This window comes from Notamacropus eugenii, chromosome 3, assembly GCF_028372415.1.
Source record: "Notamacropus eugenii isolate mMacEug1 chromosome 3, mMacEug1.pri_v2, whole genome shotgun sequence".
Taxonomy (NCBI): Eukaryota; Metazoa; Chordata; class Mammalia; order Diprotodontia; family Macropodidae; genus Notamacropus; species Notamacropus eugenii.
In genome coordinates, this window is record NC_092874.1 from 213,094,374 (window position 1) to 213,114,329 (window position 19,956).

The following is a 19,956-nucleotide window of genomic DNA, read 5'->3' on the forward strand; positions in this document are numbered from 1 at the left end:
TAATATAAACTTAGTACCTTATTCAGTAAAGATCCACTTAGTCTTGTGCTTTTAAATTGTCAAAACATAAATGAATGTGGTATTTTATCAGATGTCTTTTCCACATCTATTATTATAGTCACATTATTTTTTTATTACTAATATTCTTTGGTATGTTTAACTTTCCTAATATTGAATCAGCTTTGTTATCCTGGTATACATTAATTTTGTTATGATGCGTAGTCTTTTAAATACATTAGTGTAGTCTTTTTGCAAATATTTTACTTGTTCTACTTATTTGCATCTATATTCATCAGAGAAATTAGTCCATAGCTTTTTTTTTTTTGCCCTATAAAATTCAAAGATTTAAAACATTTCTTCATGTTATCTTTTTACAGTTTCAGTTATCAGGTCTATGTTTATCTCCTAGAAGGAATTTGATAGAATTTCATCTTTCCCTGTTTTTGCAAGTAATTTATGTAAAACTGTAGTCAGTTGTTCTTCAAAATTTTGGTATAAATCCATCTGGCAGAATAAAGATTAAAGAAACAAAGTCAAGTGTAAGTCATGTCATGATTTCTTGGATGTCATGGTCTTCTTTGAAAAAAGAAGGACTTATACAGACAGATAAATCCATCTATTTTTATTTTTTCAGAATTCCTTTATGGCTTGTTTGATCTTTCCTCCTGCTGTGATTGTATTAGGTTCTTTATTTCTTGTTCTATCCACAGATCTTTTCTATTTTTGTAAATATTTATCAAAGGGTCTGGAGTCAGGAAGATCTGAGTCCAAATCCTGCCTCAGATACTTACCAGCTGGGTGACTCTGTAAAACCCTCATGAACAAATTCAGAAAAGAAGAAATGTTAAATAACTTTTATTAACTACAACACAATTGAAAATTATAATTAACATAGCATTGGGGAAAATGATTTAAACTTAGAATGAAGGAATAACTTAAAAGTAAAAAATTTGTGAAATTCAGAGAATAAAATTTAAAAATATGTTGCAACTGTCACTTTAAATTTAATATATTTTAAAAGGAAAAAGTTTTTGAGAGCAGATTTACAGTTTTATTTACGGTTGCCATTTTCTAAACATTATTTATAACTCTATCAGAGAAAATTACAATAATGAAACATCATACCCAGCCTTTTATGATGCAGCTAAAGTAGTTCTCCGGTAGAAAATGTCTATCTCTAAATATTTTCATTAGTCAGTAAATTGAGTGTACAACTAAAATAATAAAAACATTAAAATAACCAAAACACACAGAAAAGCAATTTAAAAAATTGTCATGCACAGTTGAGGAATGTATATAATCCTTTTGATTCTCAATTAGTAGTGAACTGAGTACTATCATTTAATTCTTATAAAATTTTATTCAGGTCATTTACTTCTTGATTTTTCATCTTTTTGTTAAATTTCTCTAGGACTGAGAAGAGCACGTTGAGGTCCCCAACAATTATTATTTTATTGTATTTCTCCCTTTACTTTAATTAGATTTCCTTTATGTACTTACATGCTTTGCCATTCATTGCATTTGTTATATATTGCAATAAGTTAATTGAAAATCATAACTTCAAGCAAAATGTAGTTTATAGGCTTATCTCTTTAACCACATTTTATTACCAATATCTAATCTGGCTGCCTTTACTTTTTTGAATTTGCTTAGATCATTTTGTCCCAAATCGTTAAATGTTTACTGTGTTATATTTTTGTATTTTAAATATCATATTATATAGTATCTATTACATTACAGGTACTATAATTTACATATTTATATTGTCTATAATATATGCAATCTTATAGATAATATATTCTATCATATATTATAATTACTACATTAATATAATTTTAATATATCAATATATTGTAGTTAGCTTATATATTACTGGCATAATAAATTCTATTCCAATTTTTCATTCTAATTCAATATGTATTTTCTTACTATTATTATAATTCTTGTAAAATATTGTTGGATTCTGATTTTTACTTCATCCTGCTATCTTCTTCCTTTTTATGGGTGACTCCATCCATTTCATGTGCTGAGTTATTATTATTATTTTTTCCCTCCATAATATACTTTTATATTTCTTCTCTTCTTTTTATGCTTTTTTCTCTTATTTTTCCTCTCTGTCATGAAGAAAGTTGGGAAAAGAAAAGGAATATGGTCAACAGTAGTAATCCATATTTGAAGTGGTCTTGCCTATATTTATCTACTCTAGATTCTGATCACTGATTCTTAAACTTTTTTCTTGCCTTTATGTCTACTCTCTAAAATTAGTTTCTTTTGCTGTCATTTCCTCATTGATTAATCCCTCCCTCTAAATCCTTACTCTTTCATTCCCTGCAAATCTCCATGTTGGGTTTAATATATTTCTACCTCCAGCTATCTGTATTCGACCCTCTTTTGCCCAATTCACGTAAGAATGGAGTTACTGACATAATCATTTTCCCCAGTCTTTTTTCCGTGTTTATATGCTTTTGTTTATTATTATATAAAATTGTAAGTTATTCACTTTTCTTCCTTTTTTCCCTCTACTCTATCCTTTTACTTATTCTCTTTTTTTTAACACCTTAAAACTAACAATATAGAACAAAGCTACTTCTCAGTTCTTGTTCATCTTTCTTTATTCTCTCTGTGACCTTTCAAGACAGTGAGGTTCTCAAGCAACACTTTTTTTCTTTTTCCCCTTTTTAACTGTAACCACTTAATCATCATTTAGTACCTTCCTATTACTCAAATGCATTCCCCTTTTTAGGTTCAAAAAATTGGGTTTTCTCATCAGGCATACTTGGAAGTCCATTCAGTTAGAGGTCTAATGAACATTTTTGAAGGGTTAACTATTCTTGAGTTATAAGCCTTGAAATTTCATATCTCAAGATTTTCTCTTATGTAGAGTAGTTATAATTTAGACGTATAATTCTGACAGTGTTTCTTTGGTTTTTGATTTCTACTTTATGACTTCTTGAATTATTTTTTCTTTGACCTGGAAGATCTGAATTTTGTCTATTACATTGCTCTTTATTTGGGGGTGTAGGATGTCACCACTGTTTTTACTTTGTCATCCAGTTTTAATAGATCTGGGCAGTTTGCATCTTGGTGATTTTTTTATTCTTGATTTTAGGAGACCAATTTGTAAAAATTAAAATTGAAATTTTTTAATTTGACAAATGTGACAAACTAACAAAAATGAACATTTCCATGTACGCAGAAGAATATTGTTTAGACAACAAAACATGGCCAGGTTCACTTTGCTGTCTGGTTTCAGTAGATCTGAACATTTGACATTTATGATTTGTTGAAATAAGATATCATGGTTATTTGGCCTTGATTTTCAAGGATTCCAATTTTTAAAAAAAAACATCTCTATTCAGGCTCTTCTTTAGGTTAATTGTCTTTGATGGTTGATTATCTTTTTCATTTTTGTGACTTCCTTCTTAAATTTGTTCTAGAATTTCTTGTTTTATAAAATCACTGATTTCAGTTTTCTTTGTTTGCTCATTTTACATACTTTACCAAGATTTCCCAGCTCCTGTTCTAACCTATTTATTTCCCTTCCAATTTTTTCTTCACAGACTCTACTTTGGTTTTTAGTCTCTTCCTTCATTTATTTCCAGCCACTCTATTTGAACTCGTTGTGGGGTTAATCCTTTTTGAGTTTACCTCTTAGGCTTCCTTTAACCAATTGTATTTGGAGTTTTCTTCTTCTTACTCATATCTCTAGGTCTCAGTCTTGACCTTCAACTTTGTAGCAAGGCAAGACTCTGCCTCCTTGTATTCCTGAATGTCATTTTTGGTCCCTGATGCCTCTGTTGTCGGGATGTTGATGTTATGACTCTGGGTCAGGTATGTTGTCATAGCCCCTACCCTTCACTATAATCCCTACTTCTTGCTGATCCAAGTGGCTGCTGGCTTCAACCCTGTCTCCATCTCCAATACCCAGCCAGGATCTGGCTCCATCCCCTGTTGTGACCCTTAATCTTCAGCTGAATGTCAGAGAGCATGCTAGCATCAAGCCTCATGGATCATGCCTACCATATGCTATGCCCCTGGCACTTGGACAGGCAGGCCATTACATTCTCCCTATACCCTCTTACGACTGATAAGAGTATCCCTTTTAAGACACTTGACATAAAGCCCCTTTAAGTCACCTATACAGATAACTTTGACCTCTAATGCTTTGCAAGGTCAGTGATGAAATAACATTGGCTTCAGACCCTATTACTGGAGTTTGCACTGGAGCAGATTCTACCTCAATTGGTGCTTCCAGAGGAGATGGGAAGGGAAGAGAATAAAAATGTATATAGTACCTGCTATGTTCTAGGCACTGTGCTCAGCAATTTTATAAATTTTTATCAAAATAACCTGCTCCTTTATACAACCGAGGAAACTGAAGCAAGCAGGTTAAATGATTTGCCCAGGATCATAAAACTAGAAAGTGTCTGATTTCCTTTCTGAACTCCCAACTTCTTAACATCAAGCTCAGTACTCAAGCCATTGTTATCACCTATCTGAAACCACAGCATTCTGGCAATCATCTTTGTAGTAATAGATTTGATAGAGCAGCTTATTTGTGTTTTATTCTGATGTTCCTCATTATCATTCCATCTAGTGTCCTTTTAGAATTTTTCTGGGGTGTTTGTGAGCTTCTCTAGGATGGTTCATATCTCCATCTTAACCAGGGCTAACTGGTTGTACATTCTTTCCCACAAGGGTGAAAGGACAGTTCTTTTAAAAAGCCATCATTATGGAAAAGTATTGAAATCATTGTAGAATATGTTAGTGGACAATAAAATTTTAGAAATACTGAAAAAAGAAAAATTAAATGATCAATTATTTAATAAATCAGAGCCCTCTATAAAGATGACTGGGGAGATAATTGTGGAGATTGGTTGGAGATAGTCTGGGTAATTTTGGGGTGGGTCCAAGTAATGAATGGTGGAATCTATCAGTGGAGACAAAAGTAAGCATAGAAATTCACTTTAATTCAGCAACCATTTATTAAGTGTCTATTTTGCACAAGGGTGTGGCGAAATAATGATATTACTATGTAAATCCCCGACAGTAAACTCCAGACATTTTCAATGACTGTTCCCCATGCCAACCTAGAATGTTCTCATTCCTCATCCCACCTCCCACTTTCCTTTTTTAATTATTCCTGATTTATTAGACTGACCTTCTTGAAAACAGAGATTGTTTTTGCCTTTCTTTTTATCCCTAGTGCTTAGCACTTTGGCATAGTAGGTGTTTAATCAATGTTTACTGATTTACTAATCAGTTCTAATCAGGGGGAGAAGATAAGAATAAGTAGGATACTAGATAAAGTTTGATAAACACAAAAGATATGGTAGACAAAGTGTTATAAGAATTTAAAGGGAGAAGAAATCATTTTAGAGAGATTAGAATGTCACTGGGTCTTAACTTTTATCCCTAAGTGTTCAGAGATGCTACTGCTTTCTGAAAACACTGTAAGAGGAAATTGGGTCCAAAGTAACACAGCAGCTATGTCCTACTGTTTTAACCTTGTATTTAAAAGGTTTCTCAGTATGTTAGGTTTTATAGCTTAGCACACTTCTGTGTTCAAGACATTGTGCTAGGTGCTGTAGTGATAAATTCACTTTATTCCCATGACATTGCATGCAAGGTACTGTGCTAGATTCTGTGTTCTTGCATGAGAGTTTTTAGTCTAATAGGAGAGATGACATTATCTTATTGTATTATAATAAAATTTAATGAAATTTCACAGGAGGTAATGATCATTTCAGTTTGTGAGGGATCAAGGAAGTCTTTATGGACCACCTGACATTTGGGGTTTGGGGACGCTTATTTCTCCTTATTAAATAGTTTAAATTTTTGAAGGGAGAAATTGAAAGGCAGTGTGGCACAATGGAAAGCATATAGAATTTGGAATCAAGGTCCTTAGTTCAAATTCAAACTCTGCTATTTTATAGTATATGACCTTCAGTAAGTCACTTAACCTTTTTAGGGCTTAGTTCTTCATCTGTAAAATGAAAGGTGTCAACCTCAAAGAACCAGCCTCTAACCTGGGGATGGGCTCAGTTGAACAGAACTGACTGAAGACAGATAGGGGAGTCAGGAATCAAATAGATATTTAATTTCAAAGTGAGGGAAACAGCTTGCAAGCAAGGACACATGTGCGGGAGCCCCATCTTTAGTGGGGGGACCCACTTTAGTGCTACCAAATCTCAATTCTTGTACCAGTGGCCATACAAAGAGCTGTAGCCCTGATAGTGAAGGATAACAGCAACAGTGTGAAAAGCTTGATTCATAGCAGGGCTTCATGACCAGAGCATGGATGCTTGTCTGAGATTGTCATTGTGATTGTCCAAGCTAAAAGAACACCTGGTGCTGAGATATTGCCAGATGGTGAAATTGTCCAGAGGGTGAGCACAAAGGATTGTTGTTATTCGAAGCTCAGGTCATAGCTTGCTTGCTGTTCTTTAGTTCTGGAAAATAAGGTGTCTCCTAATATCCTGACATTTCCTTCTTTCGGCCAAAGGGACAGGGTCTGAAAGAACCCCCATCCTTCTGGCAATACAGGAGAGGCAGGTATAAGTCAAGAGATCACAAGAGGCCAGTTGGGCCAGGATGAGATATTGCCCAGAGGCTTAGTTTATTGAGGAGACCTAACATAAACAATATCATGTATTTAAAACATGAAAAAAAACTTCAGATGACATCAATTGCATTTCCAAATTATCCCATATAAAAATCATTAATCTTATTACCTTTGGCATTGTAAAAGAATTTTGGTGTTATCAGGTATGGAACAATTACATTCTGTTAAACAAATAATGTAATGCTTAACTTCTGCCAGCCACTGTGTAAAGCACTTTACAATCATTGTATCATTTTGATCTCACAACAATTCCTGACAAGGGCGTACCATTATTTTTCTCTTTACATACCAGGAAACTGGGGCAAACAGATAATTTGCCTGAGATTACACAGTTAATAGATTTCTGCAACCAGAATGTAATTCAAGTTTCCCTACATTTTTCCAGCATTTTTTATACACATTTATTTGGGAATCTCACCTTGGATGAGAGGGGTTAAAAGGAGAGAGTCTCGACCTGGGGGAGTCATAGGAGTCTCCTTTTATTTAAACAATCTTTTCTCTTTCCTTGGTCAGAAATGTTAAGGTAAGGTTTCCAAGAGGTTGTTATAAAATGCAAACCATTTATCTGTATGTTTTTCTTTCTTCACTCTGGGATAACTTCCAAACTAGCTGCTTTCCTTTGTTGCCCTAGAACAATGAAGTTATTAATCTTGCTATATACTTTTAACTTTTATAAAATGCAATCTTTATTTTTCCTTAAAACAATTTCTGGATTGATACTCCAAAACTTACTAAGATATTTCAAAAGGGAGTGAATTCCTGGAATTACCCCAAAATCTGAGTTCTCCCCTGCAATCTTAAAAATTGTAAATCCCCTAACTTCCAGAATCTGTTAAGGTCTTTTTAAGTAGTTCTATAGACTTTGATTATCTGACTTTATTTCTCTAATTCCAACATAGTCAAAGCTGAAATGACAGGAAAATATGTCTTCCATGTTTTTTTTATTATAACCTAATCTCCCTCAGAAAGCCTAAAGTGGGAGTTAATTCTGCTTACTGGGACAGTTGGTTCAACTGTGAAAGTTTATTAATCTTTCCTATTGTTCTAAACTCTCTGGCTACAGGCCTTAAAGGTTTTTCTGGCTAGCTGCATTTTAAATCTTTCAAAGTAACAGAATCTAACTCACAACACAAACACAACACAGACATTTTACTTTTTACAAAGACATAAGCGCAGATAATAAGACAAGACAGATACAAAGAGACACAGATAAGTTTTAACAAAGACCAATTGCAATTCTAATTTTTCAGAGGCCTGCAGTGACTGAGGCATTCAGTTTTTAAACAGCGGAGATGTGCAGAGAAGCCAATTAACATAGGTGTACAGTTTAAGAAAGGATATCCTTACCAGAGTGATCCAAGGTCAACTGGGTCACTGGAGAGGCCATGGAGTTTTCCTCACAAAGAATGCCAAGTTCGACCAAAGCAGAAGCTTAGAGAATTGGAGCAGGGACAAGGGCAGAGGACTCACCAGATAAGTTTGGGTTTGAAATCTGGAGAAACAACTCACCTGTGACACCTAGTCTTTTCCCAGTGGTACCAGATTGTGCTAATTCCATTTCCATTCCCACCTCGGCCACCAATTAATGTTAACTGCATGTAACTGGCCTCTAATCTGTGGGAGACCAGAGCTAATCAGAGCAGGCTAGAAAGAGAAGAATGAGGAATCAAACAGAAGTTTAATTTCAAAAGAGGGAAATGACTTGCAAGCAAGGATGCGTGTGCAGGAGCCTTGCCTCTAATGGAAGGAACCTACTTACTGTGGCCAAATCTCAGTACTTATACCAATGGCTGCGCAGTGAGCCACAGCCCTGGAAATGACAAATAACAGCAACAATGTGACAAGCTTGACTCACGGCAGGGCCTCATGACCAAAACTTGTCTGAGCTCATCCCAAGTTTGTCTGAGCTCAGAGAACACCTGGCGCTGGTCAAAGAAATACATTAATAATGTGATTCTGCTAGAGGTTGAGATCATCCAGAGGGTAAACACAAGGTATTGTTGTTATACCGAACTCAAAGCACAGCTTCCTTGCTGGGCCTTAACTCTAGAAAATAAGGAATATCCCAATATCTGGATAGAGGATTGAACTAGATGACTTCTAACCTCCATTCCAGCTCTCTTTAATTCTTTATTATAGTTAGTTATTTTTATTATTATTCGGCTATTTCAGTGGTAGGAAATGGTACACCAAGTTGATTTATCATAGAAGTTGATCATTTAGTATATAAGCCTTTTCTCCCCCTGCCGTTTTCTCGATTTGTACTTTGCATTGCTTAAAACTTTTTTTCATTCTGGAAGGAATATGATTTCTTTTTATATTTCATTTTTTATTTTTCTTTAGAGTAACTCAGATGCTTCAGAAAAGCTCTATTATTCAATTAAAAACTACTCCTGGTTAAAAATGTGTTAAATAAATTGACCTGGATAAGAGAAAAAAAAATTTCTGATTCAGATCCCAGATAATGAATGAACAGAAGTAAGCCATAATTAATAAATGCTTAAACAAATGACTGGACTCACTTCTTAGTTAAAGTTATTCAAGTTTTTTTTTAAAACTTCCTGATTTTTATTCAAATTTTCATGGAATATGGTGCTCATAGAAAACTCTAGGCATATTTTACTTTTGGGGGATTTTATTAGTTAATTGATTTATTTTTAGTTTTCAACATTCACTTCCATAAATTTTAAATTTTCTCCCTCTCCCTCCCCAACACCCTCCCCAAGATGGCATGCAATCTGATATAGGCTCTACACATACATTCCTATTAAATACATTTTCATACTAGTCATGTTGCATTGAAGAATTATAACTAATGGGAGAAACCATGAGAAAAAAACAAAACAAAAAGGAAAATAGTCTGTTTTTCTCTTCATTCAGACTCCATAATTCTTTCTCTGGATGTGGAAGGAAATTTTCCATCATGAGTACTTTGGAAATGTTTTAGGTCCTTGCATTACTGAGAATGGCTAAGTCTATCTAAGTCAGACATCCCACTATGTGGCTGTTACTGTGTAAAATGTTCTCCTGGTTCTGCTCACTTCACTCAGCATGAGATCATACAAATTTTTTCCAGGTTTTTTCTGAAGTTCACCTGTTCATCATTTCTTATAGCACAATAGTATTGCATCACATTCATATTCCACAATTTATTCAGCCATTCCCCAATTGGTGGGCATTCCCTCAATTTCCAGTTCTTGGACACCACAAAAAGAGCTGCTATAAATATTTTTGCACAGTTATGTATGATCTCTGGGATATTTCACAATTTCTTAAGAGAAGTTTTGGGGAGATGATATGTTAGCTGCTTTGATAATCCCTGAGGGAGGAATATTGGCTGATGGGTAAGAAGTAGCAAATTAATTTCCTTAGTCATTTTGTAATGTTCAATTTCTCTGTTATAGTTATAAACTATGCACTCTGCCTTGGCTGTGGAAACTTTTGTTGCATTTTAAGTGATTCATTGATTATGTAGGAAGAGGGAAAAATAGGTTAAAGCAACCTCATTACATACCTCAAAGAGGTCAGTCAGAGAAGACTCATGATCAAAAATACAGCAAAAGATTGGAAACAAAGTACATGCCTGTCAATTAGAAAATGACTGGACCAATAGTGATATCTATCTATCTATCTATCTATCTATCTATCTATCTATCTGTCTGTCTGTCTGTCTGTCTGTCTGTCTGTCTGTCTGTCTGTCTGTCTATATCTACATAAGTACGTAGATATAGACAGACAGACATATATATGTATGTATATACATATATATGTATATATGTCACAGAGATAAATCAGTCATATAAAAGCATTTATTAAGGCATATTATGTGCCTAGCCCTAAGCACCTGGAGACACAAATAAAGGCAAAAGATTGTCCTTCCTCTCAAGGAGCTCACAATCCAATGGAAGAGGCAACATACAAATATCTATGTACAAACAAAATAAATACAGGATAAATTAATGTTGGTCTCAGAGAGAAGGCACTAGCATTAGGGCAGATTAAGAATGGCTTCTTGTAAAAGGGGAATTTTAGATGGAACTTGAAAGAAGCTAGGGAAGAGTAAGATGAGGAGAGTTAATATTCCAGGTATGAAGAGCCAGTGAAAATACCCAGTGAGAGGAAATGGAGTTTTTTGTTTGAAGCATAGTAAGGAGACCAGTGTCATTGAATTGCAGGGTCTAAGGTGGTATACCTTACTCTGCAGAGGATATAAGAACACAGCAAAAGAAGAAGGGGACTAGGTTATGAAGAGTTTAGGATGCCCAGCAAAGGATTTTATCTTTGTTCCTGGAGGTAGGATGAAGTCATTGGAGTTTATTGAGTATGGGGGATAACATGGTCAGACCCACACTTTACAAAGATCACTTTGACAACTGAATGGAAGATGGACTGTAGTTGGAAAGGAGTTAAAGCAGGGAAAGCAATAAGCAAACTATTGTAATGGTTGATGAGGGTCTATAACCAGGGTGTTGGAGTGGTAGAAAGAGAAGGGAGCATATGTAAGAGAAGTTAAGAAACTAAAATCATCAGGTTTTGGCAACAGATTAAGTATAGAGGGTAAAAGAGAGTGAAGAGTTGAGCCTGACACCCAGGTTGTGAGCCTGGATCACCAGAAGGACTCTCTTTTCCCCATTTCTCCCCAGTTCTTCCCTCGAACTCCTTCTCCATTAATTACTGTGAGACATGCCTTTGAAGGGAGTGAAATGGAAAAATTCACCATTTTGAACAGCATTGGAGGAAGAATCTGGTACTCTGAGCAGTATGCCAGGCTGTGAGTAAGGGATTCATGTGTTCTCATTCCCTTTCCTGCTCTTCAGCACATTAAAAACAAACTATTAGATGAGAAGGACTCATTTCCCATGCCTCAGGTGGAAGCTCAGTATGAGGGAATTTCAGGCACATTTGAAGGAACAGAGACATATCCTTCAAACACCACTGCAATGAGACAGTAACTTGAAGAAGTTTTTAGGGCTGTGATTTCTGGTAGTGGAGATATCAAGAAAGAATCAGTCTTGGCAATCAAAACTTGCTCTGAGGAGTGAGTCCAACTGAGTAACTTGTCCAGCAGCAATGTACCAAGGATAGAGCTACATGAAGAATCTATGATTTAAGTGCATTCTTGTCACAGAAAATATGTGCAGCTGTGGGAGAGTGTAGCCCAGTTTTGGGGTGGTAATAATTTGTAGTTACTATTCTTATTTTGTCAGTTTTATAAATCTCTTTGCTAAGAGATAATTCTGTCTGATAATTGTAACTATCAAAGGGGGAACATGTAAGTTGGACTTTTGACAGGAGTAGACATCTTTTAGGGAAGTAGCTTGAATGGTTTGCTACAAATATTAAAGAAATAATTTTGAAAGACTGAAGAACTCTAATAAATACACTGACCAATCATGACATCAGAAGGCTGTTGATATGAATACCACCCACTTCTTGGCAGAGAATTAATAGATATATCTATTTTCAGACATGGCCAATGTATTGAATTGTTTTGCTGGACTATAACTTATTTTGTAACAACAGTGAGGTACTCTGGGGTGGGAGTGGGGAGGGATGAATTATTAGATAAAAATAGAAATTGGAAAAAAAAAGTGCTTCAGTTAGAGATATTTTTAAAAATAACCAGATTAGAAAGAAAAACCTCAGAAGAGGACGTGAATAGGATAATTTGGCTACAGTTGGCGTTTCAAGCACAACTTTTATTTTTTCTTCTTTGCATACCAAATGTCCATGTTTACTGTTGGTTTGGTTTAAAAAAATCATACGTTAAAGTATGCAAAAGTATCTTTTATCCTAGAAGAAAAATTTAAATAATTCATTTATGTATTATTTAGATTGATATAATTAGACAAATCATATGCATATATATACATATGAATATATAAAATTCACTTCAAGGCACCAGTAAAGAACCAAAGTAATTCACAAACACAAGAAACCAAATTAATTAAAATTATATTTTAAAAGGTCATCAAATTGTGGCTTGTATTTAAGGATATATTTTTCTACGTTTATTTTTTTCTTTACTGTCTTCTAGATATTTTGCATTGGTGAAGTAATAATAGCATATAAGATGCAGAGCCAAGGAATTTAAATTGCCTTGACCTTTAGCAGAGGTATCAAACCTGAGGCCTGCATGTCCTTTGCATCAATGTAATGAAATGTTTAGAAAATAAATACGTAAATGTAAAACAACATATAAAATGCTAATTTGTGATTTTCTAAGTCATACAAGCTGGAATACAGAACCATTAACCTATCTGAGTTTAACACTACTGCTTTAGAACAATGTCTGTTGCTTCAAACACAACAGCAAAATGCATGTATTTGGTGCTTGATAGCCCCTATTAATGGTGAGAAAGAAGAAAAATGTAGATACGACACCTGGTAGTGGGAAGAAGAAATAAAGTAATTACCATTATTTTTGTGAAATAAATATATTTTGTCTATGACATTTTTGGTATTTTATTTTTCCCAGTTACATGTAAAAATAATTTTAAACATTTGTTTTTAAGATTTAGAGTTCCAAATTCTCTCCCTTTCTGCCTCTCCATCCCCTCTCATAGAGAAGGCAAGCATTTCAATATAGATTATACATATATAGTCATGCAAAAATACCCATAATAGTCATGTTGTGAAAGAAAACATGGAGAAAAAACAAACCTCAAGAAAAATAAAATTTAAAAAAATGGTATGCTTCAATCTGTATTCAGTCACCATCAGTTCTTTCTCTAGGGATGGAAAGCATTTTTCATAAGTTCTTTAGAGCTATTTTGCGTTGCTGAGAATAGCCAAGTCATTCACAGCTGATCATCTTACAATATTGCTGTTACTTTGTACACTGTACATTTCACTTTGAATCAACCCAGGCAAGGCTTTCCAGGTTTTCTGAGTGCATCCTGCTCATCATTTCTTGTAGAACAATAAAATATCATCATAATCACACACCAGAGCTTGTTCAGCTATTTCCCAATTCATGGGCATTCCCTAAATTTCTAATTCTTTGTCCCCAGAAAAGAGCAGCTATAAATATTTTTGTGCATATAGATCTTTTTCCCTTGTATTTTTTATTACCTTTGGGATGCAGACATAGTAGTGGTAATACTAGGTCAAAGGGTGTGCATGGTTTTATAGTCCTTTGGGCATACTTCCAAATTGCTCTACAGAATGGTTGAATCAGTTCAAGCTCCACTAACAGTGCATTAAAGCTTCATTTTTCCCATGTTCCTTCCAACATTTGTCATTTATCTTTTCTGTCTTATTAGCCAATCTAATAGATATAATGTAGTACTTCAGAATTGTTTTAATTTACATTTCTCAAATCAATAGTTGTTTAGAACATTTTTTTCATATGGCTATATTGATTACTTCATGTAAAAACTAATCATATCTTTTGACCATTTACAATGGGGGAATGGCTCTTATTTTTATAGATTTGATTCCATTCTCTATGTATTTGTGAAATGAGGCTTGTATCAGAAAAACCTGTTTCAAAATTGTTTTCACAGTTACCATTGTTAACTCTATTTCCTTCCAAACTTCCCCTGCCCATTTATTCTAGTCTCTCTCCTTTCACCCTATCCCTCCTCAAAAGTGTTTTGCCTCTGACTAGCCCTTCCCCTAATCAGACCTCCCTTCTATCATGCCACTTCTCTTATCCTCTCCCCCTCCTACTTTTCTGTAGGGTAAGATGGATTTCTATATTCCATTAAGTCTGTATATAACTGCCTTTTTGAGCTAATTCTGATGAGACTAAGGCCCCTAACCTCCCTCTTCTTTCCTTCTACTGTAAAAACTTTTTCTTGCCTCCTTTATAAGAGATAATTTGCCCCATTCTGCTTTTCCCTTTCTCTTTCTCCCAGTACATTTCTCCCTCAACCCTTAATTTAATTTTTTAGATATCATACCCTTCATATTCAACTCATACTTGTGCCTTCTGTCTATATGTACTTCTTCTGACTACCCTAATAATGAGAAAGGTCTTATGAGTTATGAATATCATCTCTTGCTGCATTGTAAAAAGTTTAACCTTAAAAAGTCCCTTACGATTTCCCTTTCTTGTTTACCTTTCTATGCTTCTTTTGAGTCTTGTATTAGAAAGTCAGATTTTCTATTCAGCTCTGGTCTTTTGATTAAGAATGCTTGAAAGTCCTCTAGTTCATTGAGTATCCATCTTTTCCCCTGAAGAATTATATTCAGTTTTGCTAAGTAGGTGATTCTTGGTTATAATCCTAACTCCTTTGCCATATTCCAAGCCTTCTGATCCTTTAATGCAGAAGCTGCTAAATCTTTTTATCCTGACTGTGGCTCCACTACACTTGAGTTGTTTCTTTCTGGATAATTGCAATATTTTCTTCTTAACCTGGGAGCTCTGGAACTTGGCTATAATATTCCTGGCAATTTTAATTCTGGGATCTCTTTCAGGAGGTGATCAGTGGATTCCTTCAATTTCTATTTTACCCTCTGGTTCTAGAATATCAGGGCAGTTTTCCTTGATAATTTCTTGAAAATGATGTCTAGGCTCTTTTTTGGGGTCATGGCATAGTCCAACAATTTTTTAATTATGTCTCATAGATCTGTTTTCCACATCACTTGTTTTTACAATGAGATATTTCACCTTGTCTTCTATTTTTTTCATTCTTTTGGTTCTATTTTATTGTTTCTTGGTTTCTCACGAAGTCATCAGTTTCCATTTGCTCCATTCTAACTTTTAAGGAATAATTTCTTCAGTGAGCTTTTGCACCTCCTTTTTTATTTGACCAGTTCTGTTTTTTAAGGCTTTCTTTTCCTCTTTGGCTTTTTGGATCTCTTTTACCATTTGGTCTAGTCTTTTTTTTAGGTGTTATTTTCTCCATATTTTCTGTTTTTGGCTCATTTTCCCAGCCTATTTCTTGACTTTTAACTATTTGTTAAAGTAGAACTCTGCTTGTGGAGTGGAGGTGCACTGTCCCAAGCTTCAGGGATTTTTGTGTTACTGTTTTCAGAGATACTTCTAGAGATCTGTGTTTTCAGTTCTTCCAAAGTGGTATGATCTAAGGAGAGGTGTTAATACTTTCCTGGCTTATACTCTGGTCTATGAGGTACCAGAAGCAGTGTTTTATGCCCTGTACTCTGTACCCCCTCTACTCTGGCTGCAAACTCTGTTATACTAGTGTTCTCACCCTGGAACTTTCACCCAGGACCTTGACCTGGATCCACATATGAACACAGAAACAGAGCTCAGTGCTAGTAAAAAGACCCCTGTAATCTCCTTCTGATCAGTTGTTTGATACTCTTACCATCTGTGGGCTGAGAGTTCCAGAAGCAGCAGCTGCTAATTTAGTCACTCCTTGTGGCTTAAATTTTAAAAATAGTAGACCTTTCTCTTCATCATGAGGCTATCCTTTCTCTAGAAGAAATTGAAATTAAGAATCATGATTTCAGTTTTGGTGCTTATGTCCTTTGCTTACTTAAATATCTTTGCTAGCTTATCATGTATGTTTTCCAATGTTTTCCTTTCTATATATTTTCTCATTTAATATGTATTATATATATTTTGAGCTTTCTTTGATGGGAGTTTATTTTGATTTTCATGATTGCATATGTCATAGTTTTCAAATGCAATATGGTTTTTATAAACATATATAAATTATGGCTTGTATTTTTAATCTGGTCTTTTGTCACTTTCAGTTTGCGGTCATTAGATTTGAGCAGCAATGAAATTCACAACCTGCCTGGGCCTGCACACTGGAAATCATTAAATTTAAGGGAGCTTATGTTTAATCATAATCAGATCAGCATTTTGGACTTAAGTGAAAAGGCATGTAAATGGTCACGGATGGAGAAACTGCATTTGTCCCATAATAAACTGAAGGAGGTAAAAGATCATTTTATGACAAAAAATTACTGCTATTTAAATCTATGCTACCATAATTTGCATTATAAAGCTCAGAACTTTGAAATTTGCCTTTTGTTGTTCATCAGGTTTCCTTAGTTAAGGAATGTTTTACCATTTCCTTCTTCATTTCATTTTAGAGATTAGGAAACTGAGACAAACAGGGGTCAGCAACTTGCCCAGCATTGCACATCTAGTAAGTGTTTGACACCATATTTGAACTCAGGTCTTCTTTACTCCAGACCCAACTGTTCTGTCCTTTGTACCACTTAGTTCCCCCTTTAAATATTGATTTTTTTTTTTGGAGCAATATTAGCCCTAAAATTGGATAGTGTTTTAGCAGCTAATGCTGTGCTCTTCATTCTGTAGAATCAAATTTTCCGAGAGGTGATGGGGAACTCTTGGATCATCTTGTCCAATTCATATCTGGAACAGAAATTTCCTCTAAAACATTGACAGTTTCTTGTCATCTAGCCTCTCATTTCAAGGCCACTGTGAGGGAGAATCCACCAGCTTCTAAGACACCTCATTCTCTCTTTGGATTGCTCATTTCTTTTATCTTGTCTAAATTTGATTTTCCACAGCTTCCACTTATTGCCCCTCTGGGTCCAAACATAACAAAACTAATTTTCTTTCCTCCAAAAGCCCTTTGTGTACTCAAACATTGTTGTTTAGTGTCTCCTAAATTTTATTTCCTCTGTGCTTTAAATTTCTTGTTGACCAGTTTTCCGTAATAGTCTGAGGTCTATTCTATGTCTCCTTCATTTACACTTTTTTCTTATTTCTTTTAATATTCTAAACCCTTCCATCTTCCAAATGAATTCATTATTTCATCTGATTCCATAAAAAGATTCTTTGCAATTTGATTTATATAACATGATATCTCTTTGGTAATTTAGGTTGTTTTCATAGCTCAACCACAAGCAATAAATATCACTCCAATTATTTTTCTATCTTTGTATCTGAAGTATTTTGAATTATGCTTATATAGCCCACCCATAAATTTTGGTAAGTTAACTCAGATATTTTAGGTGTTTTGTAATTATTTATAGTGCAATTTAACTTTTCATTTCTTTTTGGCATTGTATAGATTTTAAATGTGTTTGTCTTATATCCTGTTGCTTTACTGACATTGTTAATCATCCTAATTTTTTGTTGTTTATTTCTGTGTTTTTTTAAGCAAATCATTGCATCAAACTAAGTGTAATTATGTCCCTTTATTAACATTTTTAGACTTAGTTTTGTTCTTTCTTTTTTTAACTTCTATAACTAGCATTTTTAGAACAATGTTAAATATAGTAATTTTAGGGAAAGCAGATGCCTCTACCTTGTTTGTTCTAGAAAAACTTCTACTATTTCTTCATTGTTTTAAACATTTTGTTTTAAACATTTTTTAAATTATATTATAGAAAGGCCATTGAATGGCTATTTTTTTTTTAAATTAATGCTATTTTTTGTCAAAGCCTTCTGGATCTATTCAGTATTTTGTCTTTATACCTTATAATTTGATCAAGATTTTGACAATTGGAGATCATGAAGGAGTTGATTTTAAACTGTTAAAATGGTTGAAACTATTGATATTGCTACTTTAAAAAAATAAAACTGAAGAATAGAGTCAGGAAGATGTGTTCAAATCCTTTCCCTGATACTTAGAATTCTGTGATTTTCAGGAAGTCACTGAAACTCGTAGGTCCTCTAGAGACCTTTTTTAGGATTTAAAAGTCATTATCTAGTTGTAATCTGTTTTAATACAAAATTCCTACAATGAAAGTCCCTCGTATTAGAAGAAATCCATATCTCACGTTTAAAAATGGCTTAAAATTATGTCATTTAGCATGAGGATAGGAACCTTACTAGAAAATGCAAGAGTATTGAGTGTTGCTGTTTGGTAGTGGGGAGTAGATTTCTACCAGTTTTGTTAAAGAAAATAATGCAAGGAAATGAAATGAACACAATTATAGAATTTAGCTTATGCAGCAAGATGAACTTTCTGATATATAAGGTTATGAGATAATGAAATGTATTATCAAGGAAGGTTAAATTTCAAAAGAAAATATCATGTGGGTTACTCTTGACAATATGATTTATGATAAATAACTTGTAATTAAGAAAATGAAAAATCTTTGGAAAATTTTAGAATGTTTTGGTAATTTGTTCTACTATAGTGGTAAGTGGAATAGATTCGTTAGCTTTGAAGGCTCTTCCAGTTTCCTTAATTCTTTATGTTATGCAATTCTATTTAAATCTTTATGAAATGTCTTTTACAAAAATTTTTATTCAGTTCTTTTTTCAATTTCATTAAGATTCCTCCTGAAATTGGTTTTCTTGAAAATTTAACATCTCTTGATGTGAGTTGTAATTTGGAGCTGAGATCCTTTCCTAATGAAATGGGGAAATTAACTAAAATCTGGGACCTTCCTTTGGATGAATTGCATCTTAATTTTGATTTTAAGCATATAGGATGCAAGGCCAAAGACATCATAAGGTTAGATATTTTATTTTCAATTGTTTTCTCTCTAATTTTATACTCCCTCAGCCTGTGATTTTTCTCTATATTTGACTTATGAAATGGAATGCACTTGAGAACCACCATATAGATTTAATATGCTTTTGTTTTTATGCTATTTGCTTTTGCTTAGTAGATTTTGGTTAGCAAAGATAAGTTTCAAATAGTGGTCTCATTTACTCCTAGTCACTGTTGCCTTGAATTCAGATAGCTGCCTTTAAGTGGCTCCTGGTTAAAACAATGTGGAACCGACCTGACATTTGTAAAGTATGAGGAAGATGGCACATAATGTGCTTTTGTCCTACATTATGCTTTCTCTATTAAATGAATTCTTTATTAAACCAACAAGAATTAGTGTAGTAACTAATTCCTATAACCAATTTAAAGTAAGACAAAGAAATATATCACATTGTTACAACCTGGTACATTTACTCACTGTACTTCATTTAGTCAAAGTGTATTTTTAGAGTGCCTTTTTTGTTCAGGTTCCATGCTTAATCAATCATCAGTTCATTGATTAATAATCAGAAATTCTACTTCTCCTGGGAAGTTGAGTGAATAACTCATCTTATAATGCTTCTTAGAGTTAGCAACCTTCCCATCTGCTTTCAGAAGATTTCTCTAAAAGAATTGTCTTATAAAAAATTTAAACTTTTATAAATGTATTATGTTTTAAAGTAGAGGATTATGATATTTTAATCTATACTATAGTATTGAATAACTGCTGTAAGTCTTTTATTCTCATGCTAAACTTATAGCAATAGGGTGCCTTATACCCACTATCTGTGCACCTGATTCTTAAGAATATTTTTGATTGAATAAAAATGCCTATGAGTCCATTGAGTCAGCACAAAATCAAGAAAATGGTTTTGCATGTCTTTCAGTCTGACTTATGTTTACTTGAAAACTTGCCAAGAACTATCCACTAGAATCCAATTCTAATCTACTTAG

At 34.0% G+C, this 19,956-nt stretch overlaps 1 protein-coding gene across 2 annotated transcripts in view; it reads left to right on the forward strand.

The window, feature by feature from the left end:
* Nucleotides 1-19,956, forward strand: part of LRRK2 (leucine rich repeat kinase 2) — a 253,844-nt gene that overhangs the window by 123,654 nt on the left and 110,234 nt on the right. For both annotated transcript variants that reach the window (XM_072654313.1, XM_072654315.1), the window contains 2 exons: nt 16,295-16,481; nt 18,803-18,984. In XM_072654313.1, coding sequence (XP_072510414.1) covers nt 16,295-16,481; nt 18,803-18,984 — 369 coding nt within the window. The remainder of the gene's footprint in view (nt 1-16,294; nt 16,482-18,802; nt 18,985-19,956) is intronic.